Source organism: Jaculus jaculus, chromosome 1 (genome assembly GCF_020740685.1).
Source record: "Jaculus jaculus isolate mJacJac1 chromosome 1, mJacJac1.mat.Y.cur, whole genome shotgun sequence".
NCBI lineage: Eukaryota > Metazoa > Chordata > Mammalia > Rodentia > Dipodidae > Jaculus > Jaculus jaculus.
The window spans coordinates 108145206-108161503 of record NC_059102.1 but is presented as its reverse complement, the minus strand read 5'-3'; the positions used below and the strand labels follow the sequence as shown (position 1 = coordinate 108161503).

At 49.2% G+C, this 16298-nt stretch overlaps 1 protein-coding gene across 2 annotated transcripts in view; it reads right to left on the bottom strand.

Annotated features, from left to right (window-relative positions):
• Window positions 1-16298, bottom strand: part of Tmod1 (tropomodulin 1) — a 103668-nt gene that overhangs the window by 26807 nt on the left and 60563 nt on the right. For both annotated transcript variants that reach the window (XM_004658304.2, XM_045152174.1), the window contains 3 exons: window positions 6569-6658; window positions 4867-4997; window positions 2920-3027 (listed from right to left, as the gene is read on the bottom strand). In XM_004658304.2, coding sequence (XP_004658361.2) covers window positions 2920-3027; window positions 4867-4997; window positions 6569-6658 — 329 coding nt within the window. The remainder of the gene's footprint in view (window positions 1-2919; window positions 3028-4866; window positions 4998-6568; window positions 6659-16298) is intronic.

Genomic DNA, 16298 nt, shown 5'->3' with positions numbered 1-16298 from the left:
GGCTCCCAAACAGCCCTATGGCAAAAGGTTCCACTGCCCTGCCTGCGTCCATAGCTTCTCTTCCCTATGTAGTATTGCTTCTCCTTGCTCCTTTCAGTAGGGACCCTGGGAGCCTTGCACATGCTCAGTGCCTTCCCACCCCCTTAACGTGGTTCACTCCATCCAACCACCTGGAATGCCCTTTTCTGCCTCACCTGGCCTTCTCAATGCTCCTGGCCTCACGAGCTTTTGCTGACAGCCCCAGCTAGCTATGGCCTGCCCTCTGGAACCTCATAATTATCCATACCTCCCTCCTATGCATCTCCTGTTTTTTTGTTTTGTTTTGTTTTGTTTTTTTTTGCTGGTGTGTCTCTGCCATAGGATTTTCTGTACCTTTTGTGGGCTGAAAATGCACCTAAATTTCCATGTTGCCCACAGTGCCTAGCACATGGTAGGTCATCAAGCAACAATTACTAAGGGCCCAGTGGAGTCTCCACCTCCTCTGTATATGCTAGACTTGCCTTCACTCTGGCCCTCTTGAAATGTTTTCTCCCTCTAAGCCCCAGAGAACATGGGAGAAGCTGGGGAAAGTACTCCATTAGATAAATGACCTAGGCCCACTACAGTGGAGAACTCAGGTAGCCCTCTGCACGTTTCAGAGAGACGGGCCAGGGGGTATAGATGACAATCGGAGCCTCTAAAGGAAATGAGGTAATTAGCAGTTGGTGGAAATGATGTGTCACAGGGAAAGAAGACACCAGCAGCTGAGAGGCCTGGGACATAGGGATCAGTGGGCCCCTGTGTCTGAAGTGATGCCAAGAATGGCTGCCCCACTGTGTTGTCTCGGCTTGGCTGAGATCCTCGCAGAGGCCCAGCTCCCAGGAAGCCTTCATGCTGAACCCATCTCTCCCTCCTGGGCTCCCCCTCCAGCAGGCACAGAGATGCTGTGTCGACTTCTCTATGACTGTGTCTGTCCTATGAACAGGTTGCCCCCGCTGGACAGGCCCTGGCTGTGTTCTGTGTGTCTACTGAATCCTGTGCCCCACCCCAAGAAAGGTCTGGCCCAACCTAAGCACTAATCTATTTGACGACCCGTAGACAGGGGCACCAGGCCACGGTGGTGGCCCCGTCATGGCGCGTGCTAACTCCTGTGAGCTGGTCACCGTGGAGGGGCAAGGGCAAAAGCAACGAGCCCGAGCAGGCTGTGAGGTCACGCCGGGTTCTGGCACCTGGCCTAGCGACCGGCCAGAAGCATTTCAGCCCTTGACAATGAGCATGCAGGTATGAACAGCATGCTACCAGCTGTCAGCCTGGCACGGAGTCCAAGCCCCCGAAACATCCGTGGCATGGAGCTGAGTGCCAGCGTAGATGTGCCTGGTCTCTGGCCTGCCACCTCATCATGTGTGGGGCTTTTCCAGCTTGGTCGCCACTGGCAGAGTAGATTTACAGAGGTCAGGAGCCACTGATACAGAGGTTCTCACTGTGAGCTACTTCCATTATTTAAAAAATACCCAAGAACGGGCTGTGGAGATGGCTGAGCTGTTAAGACACTTGCCTGCAAAGGCTAAGGACCCATGTTCAACTCCCCAGGTTCTGCATAAGCCAGAAGCACAAAGATGATGCATGCACAAGGTCGTACATGCGCACAAGGCCAGGCATTGTCTGGAGTTTGATTACAGTGGCTGGAGGCCTTGGCACACCCATTTTCTGACTGTCTGTCTATCTGTCTCTCTCTCTCACTCTGGCTCTCTCTCATTAAAAAAAAAAAAAAAAAAGCCAGTCTGTTAGGCTTGCCTCAAAAAAAAAAAAAAAATAAATAACAGAGAAAAGTGTCCTATTTTATTTTATTTATTTATTTAAGAGAGAGAGAGGCAGAAAGAAAATGGGCACACCAGGGCCTCCAGCCACTGCAAACAAGTCCAGAGGCATGTATGTGCCACCTTGTGCTTCTCGCTTACATGGGTCCTAGAGAATTGAACCTAGGTTCTTTGACTTTGCAGGCAAGCACCTTAACTACTAAGCCATCTCTCCAGCCCTTGTCTACTTTAAAAATGAGAGGAGAACTGACTGCCATGATATGGTTTCTTACCACCTTTGGGAAGCAAATTCCTACCCTTCTTTGCTCCCACGGCTGGTGTAGCTAAAATGTGATGGTCTTTTAATTATCCAAATGGATAAATATGGTCATAAATGTAAGACATGAGACTGTTAGGCCCCAGTGGGCCCCAGAGCCTAATGCAGCGCAATGCACAAAGAGACACTCAATAAATATGTATTGACTATTTTCCTAAAAAAGAATTAGTGGCCAGGCATGGTGGCACACGCCTTTAATCCCAGCATTTGGGAGGCAGAGGTAGGAGGATCGCCATGAGTTCGAGGCCACCCTGAGACTACATAGTGAATTCCAGGTCAGCCTGGGCTAGAGTGAGACCCTACCTCAAAAAATCAAAAAAAAAAAAAAAAAAGAATTAATGGTTACTTTGTACTAAGTGCAACTGACTTCCATCAGTAGTATATTGAAAGATACTAGTAAAAGCAAAATTGGTTATTGGGATCCACTGGTGAAGCCAAAGATTTGAGAGACAACGACACTGAGGTACAAGGAAAAGCAGAGCTTGTACAAGAGTGATGTGCTGGGTGGAGAGAGAGACGGCTTTAGGGGTCAGGTCCGCCTCTCACTTGCTATGTGACTTTGGACAAAGCCAGTCTCCCAGCATCTCTGGACCCTAGCGTTCCATATGTCGAGACCCATACCTCTGAGAGCAGTGGTTGTGAGGATTAATCGGGATAACGGCAGGGCACTATGTGATGGCTGTCTCGTCTATACCCCTCCTGGCTCCTAACCCCTCACCAACACCACTCAGGCCCTTCAGTAGCGAGATGCAACCCGGCCCAAGGTTCCCAGTGACTGTGCAGCTGAACAGAGAGGTAGCGACATACAAATGCCACAGGGTCATTGCTCCGGGTCCCCACGATGCTGAACTTCTTCACATAGGAGTTCTCTTTCAGGGCCTCTGCATATGCCTTGAGGGTGGGTATGGGGATATTCTGTAGAGAAACAAAGGCAGAGTTGCCAGCTGCTCCACGTGGGACGGATGGGGCAGGTGGCAGCAGGGGCGGGGGCGGGGTGGTACACAGGGTGGAGGGTGGGAAGGGTGAGTGGGTACTGTCTTCCCAACGCAGCCTGGCTCCCTGATGAGTACTAGCAAGTCTCTGAATGGCCCTCGACCCAGATGGCTGAGTGAGACTTAGGGAAAACTTTCTAATATAAGATTGACAAAAATTGCCCCTGAAATCTCCAGATAGGATCCACACTTTCTTCTGTGCATGTGAAGGCCAGAGAAGAAGCAAAAAGTCTAGGCCTGGCATTGGAGGAGTAAGGCACAAAGGTCTCCGGACTCAGGGAAGGGCAGGGCTGGAACGTGGCCTCCGCTAAGTGACTGGTAGTGTGTCTGATTTCCTTGTGTGACTCTGGGGAACTCTCTTACCCTCTCTGGGCCTAATTCTGGAAAACAGAAGTAGGTGGTTGCAGGGGCTGCTCCCAGAGAGTCCAAGAGGGTCAACACTATATACATTAGAGGCTCTTGGAGAACCACTTGCAAAATGCTAAAGCTCAAATCTGCCTCTGAAAATCACAATTGGAACCTTGGTTGGCAGGCCTTGACATTGGTGGTATGGTGTTTTTATTTTTCATTATTTAATTTTTTAAAATTTGTAAAAAAATATTTTATTTATTTGCTAGGAGAGAGAGGATGGACCCATGAGTCACTTTGTGCATCTGGATTTACATGGGTACTAGGGAATGGAGCCCTGGGCCGGCAGGGTTTGCAAGCAAATGCCTTCAACTGCTGAGCCATCGCCCCAGCCCTGGTGTGGGGTTTTTGAAACTCCTCAGGTGAAAACCACTGATCTGGCCCAACTGCCTCATGGTGCAGAAGGAAAACCAAAGCTCAGAAGGGTTCACGCCCTTGGTGGAGGCCTCAAGGCGAGGTTCTATGGCTTGTACCCGTCTGAGGAGGTACCCGCTGCCAGAATGTACAATTCTGAATTGTGTCAGTATCTCTTTCGGGCACAGGACAGACAACCGAGTCACCGAGAGAGAGCCGGGCTGTGTTGGTGCAGAGCTCTCATTTCACAGTGTCACTCAAGCTCCCGAGGGAATGGAGCGGGGTGAGGAACCATGTGGAGGACTAGGGCACAGGTTTCCAATCTGATTGTGCTCGGGGCTGGCAGGCGCTGAAAAGAAAGTGGAGAAGGAGAGAGGAGCGGGAACAAGGGGCTAGCTTCTTGTCTACCCCCCAACCACCCCAGGATTAATTCCATGGCCTCAGGACTGAGCAGGTGGGCAGGCAGCTGCGTCTGCTTCTGCATTCCTCCTACAGCCTACAGTGGGACTGCTTGTCCACATATTCCTCTCTTGCCCTGGTGGCCACACAGGGAAATGTCCACAGAGAAACTGCTGACAGTTGGGGTATTTCTTTGGGCATTTGGGCCAACAGCTCCCTTCTGTGGCCATACAAATGGGGTTGAATTTGAGTACCACCCATCAGCCGCTGTGGTGGTTCAGGAGGGTTCGGGGCCTACCCTGGGGTTTGGTGAGCCCGGTGGATACTAAGCTTTATCAGCCATGAAGTCCTGCGCTGCAGCGTGTGTCTGACTCAGGATTTAATCGCAGAGGATCTGTGTTTTAAATAACATGGCAGGTTTCCAGATCAAAGCTGGATGAGCCTGTGGTGACCGTGGGGGCCTAAAGTTGCCCTATACCTAATTCAGAAACACTGGACTCCAAGCAGGATCCTGTCACCCTATACAGCCTGGAAGGCTGGCATCTGGGTGACATGGACATCTCCCCCTATACCCAGGTAAAGTGAAATCAAGGGACTTTACCCGGATATTGTTGAGGTTGACCTCTTCAAGTTCCGGGTCATTGTTCTTGATCCGCTCCAGTGTTTCCTCTACATCTGTTGAATTTGGTTCCTCATCGGGCACAGGCTTATATTGCGTGGGTTTAATCACACCTAGAGTGATGGGTAAAAAGGGAGGCAGCTCACAGAAACAGGACTCACTTTCTCCCAACACAAGGGCATCCTGGAGGGAAGCACTAGCTGGGTTCAGGACATGGGGAGGATGCATGGGGCAGAGGCTATCCCCAGGGTGGCTGTGCATTGGAAAAAGCCCAGGAGGGGGCCAGGAGGACTGGACTATCCTTGGAGGCTGCTCCTGACTCCCTCCAAGACCTGGTGGATGACACTGGATGTTCAATTGTCTTGGGTCATGCAATAAACCCTCTGAACCGCAAGCCTTCACCTGGGAGAGGGCATGGGATTTATGACCACCTGCCCTCATTGTGTCTCCCTCAAGGGTAAGATGAGGCATGCAGGGGAAAGAAACAAGGGAGGGAGGCATCCTCTTTTCTCTCTGGCCCCAAGATGACAGCTTGGAATAGTGCACCTGAGTCATTATGACAATGGGGTGCAGGCCCAGAAAAAGGACACAAGGAAGAGGACCTTGTAGAAGAGGACCTTGAAAATGATGATGCAGGTGGAGCCTCACACAGTGTTGAAAGGAAGCATTTTTTTACCAAGAATGGCATGGGGACAATGGGGTATCTATCAAAAAATGAAAGTTGTGAGCCGTGTGTGGTGGCATACATACACCTTTAATTCCAGCACTTGGAAGTGGATCACTATGAGTTTGAGGCCACTACATAGTGAATTCCAGGTCAGCCTGGACTAGAGCGAGACCCTACCTCGAAAAACCAAAAAAAATTTAAAAAATTAAAATAAAAAAGTGGAAGTTGAAGGCTGGAGAGACATCACAGGGGAGAGTGTTTGTTGCGCGGGCATGAAAACCTGCGTTCTTATCTCTAGAAGCCAAACGCTGAAATGCAGTACATCTACAAGGCATGGAAGGAAGAGACAGGGGAACCCCCAGAAGTCGGGGGGAGGGGCAGAAAGCCTGGCAAACATGATGAGCAATGAGAGATACTGTCTTAAACCAGGTGAGAGGTGAGGACACACCTGAGGTTGTCCTCTGACCTCTGCATACATGTATGTGTGTACATACATGCCCACACACGCCCCAGTTATTTTTTATTTTGTTTTATTTTTTCAAGGCTGGATCTTGCTCTAGCCCAGGCTGACCTGGAATTAGTCTCAGACTAGCCTCCAACTCATGGCGACCCTCCTACCTTAGCCTCCCAAGGGCTGGGATTCAAGGCATGTGCCACCATGCCCAGCCCAAATTTTTTAAAATGCAAGTTGAATCTTTCCTCGGCATACACAAGTGTCAATTCCAGAAGGATTAAGATATTGGATATAAGAAGCAAATCTCCGAAACTTTTAGAAGAAAATATTATACTGGGGTGAGGATGGTCTTTGTGAACACGATATAACATCCCAGCAAACTTGAAGGAAAAGATGGAGAGATTTGCCTACAATAGAATTTTAGAAGTTCTGTCAGAAGCCCAAATGTCAGGGAGCAGGAGCAGCAAGACGCACAAGGACACGCCTCTCCTTCCTCTGCGAGCCAGTCCTGGAGCCCAGTGGTTGGGTGGGGGGGTTCCAGCCAAGAAGGACTGTATACTCACTGTTGAGTCCCTCCTTGTTCACGATGGAGCTGCTGCCCAAGGCCTGGTAGTACTGCTGGTTGCTCATGAGCGTGTGCATGCCCAGAATTGCTGTGGGGATAAGCAGAGATGGCACAATCAGGACCTCTGCTTAAAGAAATGGCAAGAGGCACGAGTAGGAGAATGTAGAGATGTGATGTTCTTTTATTCCCACTTTCGTTCTCAGTGTCAGACCTCCATTCTCCCTGGACTTTTCTAAGTGCTGCCCCAGAATTTCCAGTCTCTGACCTCAGAAGGAATTTTCCAGCAAGGGTCTCTTCCGTGAATGCCCGTCTCTCTTCCACCCTGTCTGCCCCTTGAGGCAACACCTCGGCCATATGGAACCCTCTTCCCAGGTCCATTTGACCTACTTGAGGCTCTCAATTGTCCCACTTCCCCCAACCATCACCTCTGTTCTAACTGGGGCCTTATCATTTCCTGGGTATACAGATGGTTCCCAGCTCACCATGGCTCTGTGCATAATCTCAAACTTCATGATGGTGTGAAGCGACATACATTCAGTAGGAGCTATACTTTGAGTTTTGATCTTTGATCATTTCTAGGTAAGACAGTCTCTTGAGACGCTGGGCAGGGCAGGGAGCCCCAGTTCCCAGTCAGTCCCACAGCCATGAGTAGCCAACACTGCCGTGGACCATGTTGCTAAGCTATTGTGTTTGGAAGGCCAGGTATCAAATGCATTTCCACTTCAGATATTTTCAGCTTACAGTGGGGTTGGTTATCAGGACATTGCTCCGTTGTTGGTGCAGACACATCTGCATCAACATTACTGCAGAATCCCTGGTGTCCTGGGCTTGGTTTCTACCTGTTCCACTTCTCAACATTCAACCCAGAGCAGTGAGAAAGATCTTTCTGAGAATGCCAGCACTGGGCTTGGGAGATGGCTCAGTGGTTAAAGGTGCTTGCTTGAAAATGCCAACGCGACCTTGGCACTCCTATGCCCGGCTATTCTTTGGACTATTCAATTGTTCAGTATTTAGCAAGCGTACACGCTGTGTGCCAGCTCTGGCAGTGGTGGTGGGGTAGACAGAAGACAAGAGTCAGGTTTCTGTCCACCTAGCTGACAGTGTCCCGAGGAAGAAGCACCCTAAGCAAGTGCCCATGCCATGAAAACTATGAGCAGGAGCCAGGCATGGTGGCGCACACCTTTAATCCCAGCACTCGGGAGGCGGAGGTAAGAGGATTGCTGTGAGTTTGAGGCCAGCCTGAGACTACATAGTGAATTCCATGTCCCTCTGGGCTGAGTGAGACCCTACCTCAGAAAACAAACAAACAGGGCTAGAGAGATGGCTTAGCCGTTAAGCGCTTGCCTGTGAAGCCTAAGGACCCCGGTTCAAGACTCGATTTCCCAGGACCCACATTAGCCAGATGTACAAGGGGGTGCACGCATCTGGAGTTCGTTTGCAGAGGCTGGAAGCCTTGGCGTGCCCATTCTCTCTCTTTCTCTCTCTCTACCTCTTTCTCTGTCTCTCTCAAATAAATAAATAAACTAAAATAAAGGCCAGTCTGTTAGGCTTGCCTAAAAATAAGTTAAAAACAAACAAACAAACAAACCCCATAAGCACAGGGGCTGGTGACATGGCTCAGGGTTTGGATACACAGCACCCACATAAAAAGTGCACTGTGACTCCAGCAATGTCACGAGTGGAGACAGGAGAATCCCTGCTGCTTGCTGGCCGGTAATCTAGCTAAAAAAGAAAATAGAAGAGCCAGGTGTGGTGGTGCACACCTTCAATCCCAGCACTTGGGAGGCAGAGGGAGGAGGATCACTGAGTTCGAGGCCACCCTGAGACTACATAGTGAATTCCAGTTCAGCCTGGGCTAGAGTGAGACCCTACCTCAAAAAACAAAAAAAAAAAAAAAAAAAGGTGAGCTCCAAGTTCAGTGAGAGACCCTACCTGAAGAAATAAGGCAGAGGGAATGGCATATAAGCATCTCAAAAAATGTTCTACGTCACTATTCATCAGAGAAATGCAGATTAAAACTACATTGAGATTCCATCTCACTCCTATCAGATTGGCTACCATCATGAAAACAAATGATCATAAATGTTGGCGGGGATGTGGAAAAAGAGGAACCCTTCTACACTGCTGGTGGGAATGCAATCTGATCCAGCCATTGTGGAAAACAGTGTGGAGGTTCCTAAAACAACTAAAAATTGATCTACCATATGACCCAGCTATAGCACTCCTAGGAATATATCCTAAGGACTCATCTCATTTCCTTAGAAGTACGTGCTCAACCATGTTTATTGCTGCTCAATTTATAATAGCTGGGAAATGGAACCAGCCTAGATGTCCCTCAACAGAAGAGTGCATAATGAAGATGCGGCACATTTATACAATGGAGTTCTACTCAGCGGTAAAGAAAAATGAAGTTATGAAATTTGCATAAAAATGGATGGATCTGGAAAGGATTATACTAAGTGAGGTAACCCAGGCCCAGAAAGCCAAGTGCCACATGTTCTCCCTCATATGTGGATCCTAGTTACAGATGATTGGGCTTCTGCGTGAGAAGGAAAAAACTCAGTAGCAGAGGCCAGCAAGTTAAAAAGGAGATATAAAGGGAAGAGAAAGGAAGGGAGGAGTGTACTTAATAGGTTGGTATTGTATATATGTAAGTACAATGATTGATATGGGGAGGTAATATGATGGAGAATGGAATTTCAAAGGGGAAAGTGGGGGGGGGGGAGGTAGGGTATTACCATGGGATATTTTTTATAATCATGGAAAATGTTAATAAAAAAAAAAGAAATAAGCAGAGGATGATACAGAAGGAGACGGCATCCTCCTCCGGCCCCCATGTGCACATAGACACACACACCAGTGCTTACACGCATATACCACCCTCCCACAAATAAACTATAATCACGGGGGATGACAATGGTTGGAAAGTTCAGTTTCCTCAGAGATGAACATAAAGGGGATTTGGGAAGGTTAAGGGTGACTAAGTATTGACCAAGTCAAGAACAGGGAGAGGATGGCACATAAAACCTCTCCAAAGGCAAGCCGGTGGGGCTGGGGATGGAGCAGACAGGAGGACAGGCAGAGATGGAGCTGGATATGTGGCAGCCGTAACCACAGACGCAGCAACACCCACTCTCGCGGCTCAGCGCACTTTGAATCCACGAGTCCAGATTTGCTTGTCTGCTTGAGCATTTGGCTTTGGATTTTGTTTTGTTTTGTTTATTTGAGGTAGGGTCTCACTCTAGCCCAGGCAGACCTGGAATTCACTATGTAGTCTCAGGGTGGCTTCGAACTCACAGTGACCCTCCTACTTCTGCCTCCTGAGTGCTGGGATTAAAGGCGTGCGCCACCATGCCTAGCTGGCTATCGATTTTTTAAAAAATGTTTTATTTACTTATTTATTTGAGGGGGGCATGCCAGGACCTCTAGCCACTGCAAACAAACTCCAGATATGTGTGCCCCCTTGTGCATCTGGCTAATATGAGTCCTAGGGAATCAAACCTGGGTCCTTTGGTTTTGCAGGCAAATGCCTTAACCACTAAGCCATCCCTCCAGCCTGGCTAGGGATTTTGTTTTTTTGAAGCTCTGACTGCCCAGGTATAGAGTCTCTGGATGCCTGCATGTTTTCATCTTCCCAGGTGGTTTCAATGGACAGCCAGGGTTGAGAGCCACTATCTGACAGACCCTCCTTAGTTGGCACGAGCGCTCTCAGCCCAGGCTGCTCAGACCTGTGGTCTTCTGGGTTGAGGCTTGAGCAGGGGTTAGGGGCTATGACCTAAATTCAGGCTGATAGGGAGAACTTAGAGGAGGGAAGGATGGATGTGTGTGGGGACTGGAAACTCTGAGGCAGCCACAGCTGTCCACATGGGAGACTAGTGCCTTGTAAGAGCCAATGCCAAACCCCAGAGCCTGGATCCTATCCTCTCTGAGTTGGCCTTGTCTCAATAGCCTTGCCTATCATCCACATTCCTTCTGTTCCAGTGACACAAACCATCCCCACTGTCCGTTCTCCTGCTTTCACCAATGCCTGTCCTTCTACTGGTGAGTCACCACACCCAGTAAAACTGGAATGTCAAACAATGCAAAATACTTTAGTATAAATATTTGACATATACTTACAGTAAGATGTTGTAGGGCTTTTTTTTTTTCTCTTCAGAATTGGGAATTGAACCCAGGGCCTCCTGTATACTAGGTAAACACTCTATCATTGAGCTTTACTCCCAATTCTCTCTTTACTTTTTATGTTATTTTGAGGTAGGGCCTCACTAAGTTACCCCAGCTGGCCTGGTATGCGCTCTATACTCCAAGCTGGCCTTGTACCTGCAAACCTCCAGCCTCAGCTTCCCAAATACCCAGGATTATAGGCTTGAACCACCAGACCTGACTAAAAAGTTGTTTGCTATTTACCTAAAATCCAAACCAAACTGGACATTCTATATTTTATTTAAACACCCTATCTTTTCTGCCTTCAAGGTGACAGTAACTCTCTTTTGCCCAGGAAGCCTTCCTGGGCTCTTCTTCTCTCTACACCACAGCATAAAACAGAACAATGGAGGTATCAGCATACATGCGTGCTTTCTCTGCTGGACTGTGGGCTGCCCAGGGTCAGGGAGAAGATTATTTCTCTCTCTTCTATCTCTCCTAGAAAATGCTAGTTTTCTGGCTTTTTTTATATTTATTTTTAATTTTTATTTATTTATTTATTTGAGAGCGACAGACACAGAGAGAAAGACAGATAGAGGGAGAGAGAGAGAATGGGCGCGCCAGGGCTTCCAGCCTCTGCAAACGAACTCCAGACGCGTGCGCCCCCTTGTGCATCTGGCTAACGTGGGACCTGGGGAACCGAGTCTCGAACCGGGGTCCTTAGGCTTCACAGGCAAGCGCTTAACCGCTACGCCATCTCTCCAGCCCATCTGGCTTTTTTTAAAAAAGGTTTTTGAGGTAAGGTCTTGCTCTAGCCCAGGCTGACCTGGAATTCACTTTGTCATCTAAGACTGACCTCAAACTCACAGTGGTCCTCCTACCTCTGCCTCCTGGGTGCCGGGATTAAAGATGTACACCACCACACCCGGCTGATCATATTTTAATATTTTATTTATTTATTTGAGAGCAACAGAGAGAGAAAGAGGGAGAAAGAGAGATAGAATGGGTGCACCAGGGCCTCCAGCCACTGCAAATGAACTCCAGATGCGTGCGCCCCCTCGTGCATCTGGCTAACTTGGGTACCAGGGAATCGAGTCTTGAACCGGGGTCCTTAGGCTTCACAGGCTAGCGCTTAACTGCTAAGCCATCTCTCCAGTCCCTGATAATATTTTAAATCCCCAAGCTATTTCACTGGATATGGTTTTCAGTTAGAGAGACAACCTGAGAACCCTTAATGAAGAATCAGGAATCCTGAGTTCAAGTCCTCAGTGTGACCCCGTACAAGTCCCTCCTCCCTCTGGGCTTCAGCCTCCTCCATCCCTCCATGGGGGATATAAGTAAGACCCCTGGCTCTTAATCTTGACCATGCATGCAAACTACCCAGGGAGATGTAAGACAATATCAGTGCCTAGCTCTTCCATGGACCAATGGATACAATTTCCTTGCTTGACTGTTTTTTAAATAGCCCAGGCTGGCCTTGAACACATGGATCCTCTTGCCTCCCAAAGGCTGTGATGACAGGAGGGTGTGATCATTCCTTTTTCCTTGGGGTGATCTTGATGCTCTATGGAAACTGAGAACCAAAAGACGAGATGATTTCAAAGTCCCTTCTGCTTCTCACTCCCTAAGACTCTGCTAAAATTAGCCCTGTGGGCTTGGCTCATTGCGAAGGAGGACTGTTGGGAGAGGCAGCTGCAGCTTTTCGAGCTCTCGAGGTTTTAATTTAGGCTGTGTCTACGTGGGCCGCAGAAGCAGAGGCCTGAGTCAGCAGCAGGTGAGTCAGATCACCCAGAGTCACCTTCTGGAGCCAGCACGCCAGTGCCCCCACCCCCACCCCCACCCCACAGCGCTCAAAGCGGCTCTGGGCTGCTGTAGAGTTCGCACATTTGGAAGCCCAATTTGTCAAGGCTGTGAAAGATGTCACCTTATTTTACTGACTGGTCTCACTAAGAGCATTTAGAAAGGGGAAAAAAGGGAAGATGCATCTGGTTCTTGGATGCCTGCATCTTTGACGTTCTGGAGAGTGGTGCGGAGGGGTGGAAGGGGACCAAGAGGAAAGGAGGCTGGGTTTCAGTTGGCACCTTGGTACCACTTTTCTGAGTGACCCTGTGCAGGTCATTTCTCCTTTTGGGTCTCTGATTTTCCCATCTAAGAAGCAGTATGCTGAACACCTCCTCATGGGACTTGGCAGTCACGCAGTAATTCTCATGTTCTTAGCCTGTTTGAAATTCAGCAAGAGGAGCTCCAGTGGTGCAATCGGTTAGAATGCAGTACTTCTATGAAATTCTACAATAAACTTCTAGAAACAGCACTACCCAAATCCAAATCCACTGAGCAAGGACTCTCCTGATGTTGTCAACCTTCTACCCATTAGGTTGCTAGTGGTTCTTTTTTTAAAAATTATTTATTTATTAGAAAAAGAGAGAGGCACATAGAGAGAAAGAATGGGCATGCCAGGGCCTCCAGCCACTGCAAACGAACTCCAGATGCATGGGCCACCTTGTGCATCTGGCTTACGTGGGTACTGGATAATCGAACCTGGATTCTAAGGCTTTTCAGGCAAGTGCCTTAACTGCTAAGCCATCTCTCCAGCCTGGTCACTAGCACTTCTAAAACAGCCCTTCAATTGGGAAATCCTAAGAATTTAATAACATGTATCCTGGGATGTGATATATGTCAATAGTGGGCTTAAGAAGAAGAAAGCCATTTGGTAGCTCAGAGAAAATTAGGGATTCAGGAAGGAAAGAAGGCAGGAACGAAGGAAGGAAGGGAGGGAAGAAAGGAGGGAGGGAAAGAGGGAGGATGGGAGGCTCTGGTGCTAACCTTACTTCACTGACTCATTTACTTAATTACGTTCTCCCTTTCTCCCTCACTTGTTTTCACGTCACCAGGAGGGAGCAGTGGAAACAAGCCCACACGCTGACACTGCCGGATGCTTCCTTCTTTGTAGATATTGCGAGGCCGATTTTAGCTCTAGGGAACTTGATTTCTTTCTTTTTTTTTTAAAAAAAAAGCCAGATCTTCCTCAAAACTCGAAAAGGACTATTTTTGAACTCTGAAAAAGAACACTGAGTTCTGCGTCCTCTCTCTCTGCCTTGGCAGGGCTCAGTCCATCTGCACAGCGGTCACGCTACACATCCCCAGCTCCTACCAGTGGCTTGAGCGGCCTCCAGGCTGATGGCTGCCAGGTGTGTTCCTGAGTCCTAGGGACAGGCGTAGACATTGGTTCTGGCCCAGGTCTGGGTGCCATTAAACTGTTCTTCGATAAGCCACACACCCTGACAGTCTTAGAATGGGAGGGGGTGTCCAGAGGGTGATCTCTCCAGGGCTACTGCTGAGAGCCACAGGAGCCAGGGTTCAAGGAGAGTGTGTGTCCCCAGCCCCCCCTCCCTGGACCCTGTCCTGCACAAAGGGTCCCAAAGGGCCAGCCAGGACTGTATTCCTGAGTAGGCACAGGAGGTACTGATGGCTTCAAGGGTTTGCAACTGACTCCCAGTGGCTTCCAAACTGTAATCCAAGGCTATATGCCAAGACCTTCACACTGTCAGGGTCCTGTGAGCTCTGTTTAGCACCCTGTTGGGACACATTTAGTCACGTCAACACCTGCTTGCTTCTGGTCTGCTTTATTACCTTCTAGCAGAGACTGGACCTGATTCACCCTATTGCAAGGTAGAAGGACCACAATAAACATGGGTTCAAATATGTGAAGAATGCACCTCCCTGGTTCACACCTGCCTTTGTATCACACCTGCTGTGGCCTCTACTGCCAGATATTGAGTGTTATATACATACCTCAAAGTCCTGGACCCAAAGACACTTGCCTCCTTGCCAAGCCAGCGCAGAGACAATGTGCCCATGGGATCTTTCTCCCCTAATTTTTTCTAGCCACCCCCCCCCACCTGCTCATCCCCTGTAGGTTCAGTTTTTTTTTTTTAGGTTCAGTTTTAATGTTCTTCCCTCATCTCCCCTGGCCCCGCCACCTACACCAAACGCCCCTCTGCTACTTTGTCCTTTGCCTGGTATGACACTCCCTGTCATCAGCCACGTCTCATTTGCCTGTTTAATGTTGGCTCCATGAGGGCAGGGACGGGGCTGTTCCTTTAGGATGATTTGGTCAGCACCAAGTCCACAGCCTGGCACGCAGAGGGCAGAAAGGCCCCATGTGCATGAGAGATGGCACAAAGCCAGTGTTGGTGGAAATGCCCTGCTGCCAGGGAAGAACATAGACCAGAGGCACCTGAAGACCTCTCATCCTCCTCACTCTGCTTTGCTCCCTCTAATGAGTCGTCCACGCTCAAGGGCCCAACCACCCTCTCCTGAGTGCTGTCACCACTCTCTGGATCTGCCAAGCCTGGCATCTCTGGCTGCCCAGGGCAGATCTCTGTCACCTGCCTGGCTCTACATTCTGGCACAAAAGGCCACAAAACCTGACATGTTCTGAGCCCTTCAATTCCAACCCAGTACTAGGACCATCTGGTCTCTTGGTATAAAAATAGGGACAATAGTAGGATTTACTTCATAGGATTGTCATATTAATAATACAACACTGTATTAAGAGCAAGTTACGTACTGCCTGGGATATGGATGGTGCTCAGCAAATGCCCCATCCTCTTTCCCCCGAGGCACTGCCACCTTGCAATGGCTGATGTCAAATGACAGGCATCCAGGGACAGCCAGTTAATACTGGGGTACACTCACAGCCTCCCACTCCTTCCCGGACATCAGAGGGGCATGGAATCTTGAGCAGATCATAACAATTTATCCGCCAACAACAACAAAGAGAAACAGTTCTAAAACCAAGCCCAGACACTCGACACAGAGCGGCTGCTCTGCTATGGCTCAGGAAGTGGCGGGAGCCTGTTCTGACAGCGGTCATTTGATAATCCCCTTGGGGACCCTAATGAGGGCAGTGATGTCATGCAGGGGACTGGAGGAGCAGGCCCTGGATAAAAACAGCTCCTAGTGAGTCAATGTGGAGAGTCAGGACAAAGCGTCCACCCTCCCTGCTATACAAATTAACCCAAAGTCAAGGGGACCCTGTGGGGGACAGGTGGCAAGTTGAAATATATGGGCATCCTGTAGGGTCTGGATGACTTCTGTGGCATCTGACAAAACCCACCTGCCCCGCAAAGCAAACCCAGCTCCTGAGTGGAGTGTCTGGTACCCATTTGGAAGCAGTCCTTACCCCTCCATGCTGCAGACTGAAAACTTCCTCTGTTTGCCCTTCCATTCTTTGGCTGCCCCCTTTGTCCTTGCCTAGTTTCTCTCTCTTGAGGACAGGATTGTCTGGGCTCAGAGGCTATGTACCTACTCTCCCCAGTTGTTCCCCAGGTCCCTGCGATCTGGCCTTGGCCACCACTACTCAGGATCACTACTGGTACAGGATTAAAGCCACTGTCCCATGGCTCTGCTAACAGAGGAGCACCATCTCCAGTGCCAGCCCCACCTCCTGCACCACCTGAATGCCATCAGGAGTTAAGCACAACATCTAGGTGAGGCTGAGAAGTCAGTGGGCTGGACGAGGCAAGAGACAGCTGCAGGGCTGGAGAGATGGCTTAGCGGTTAAGCACTTGCCTGTGAAGCCT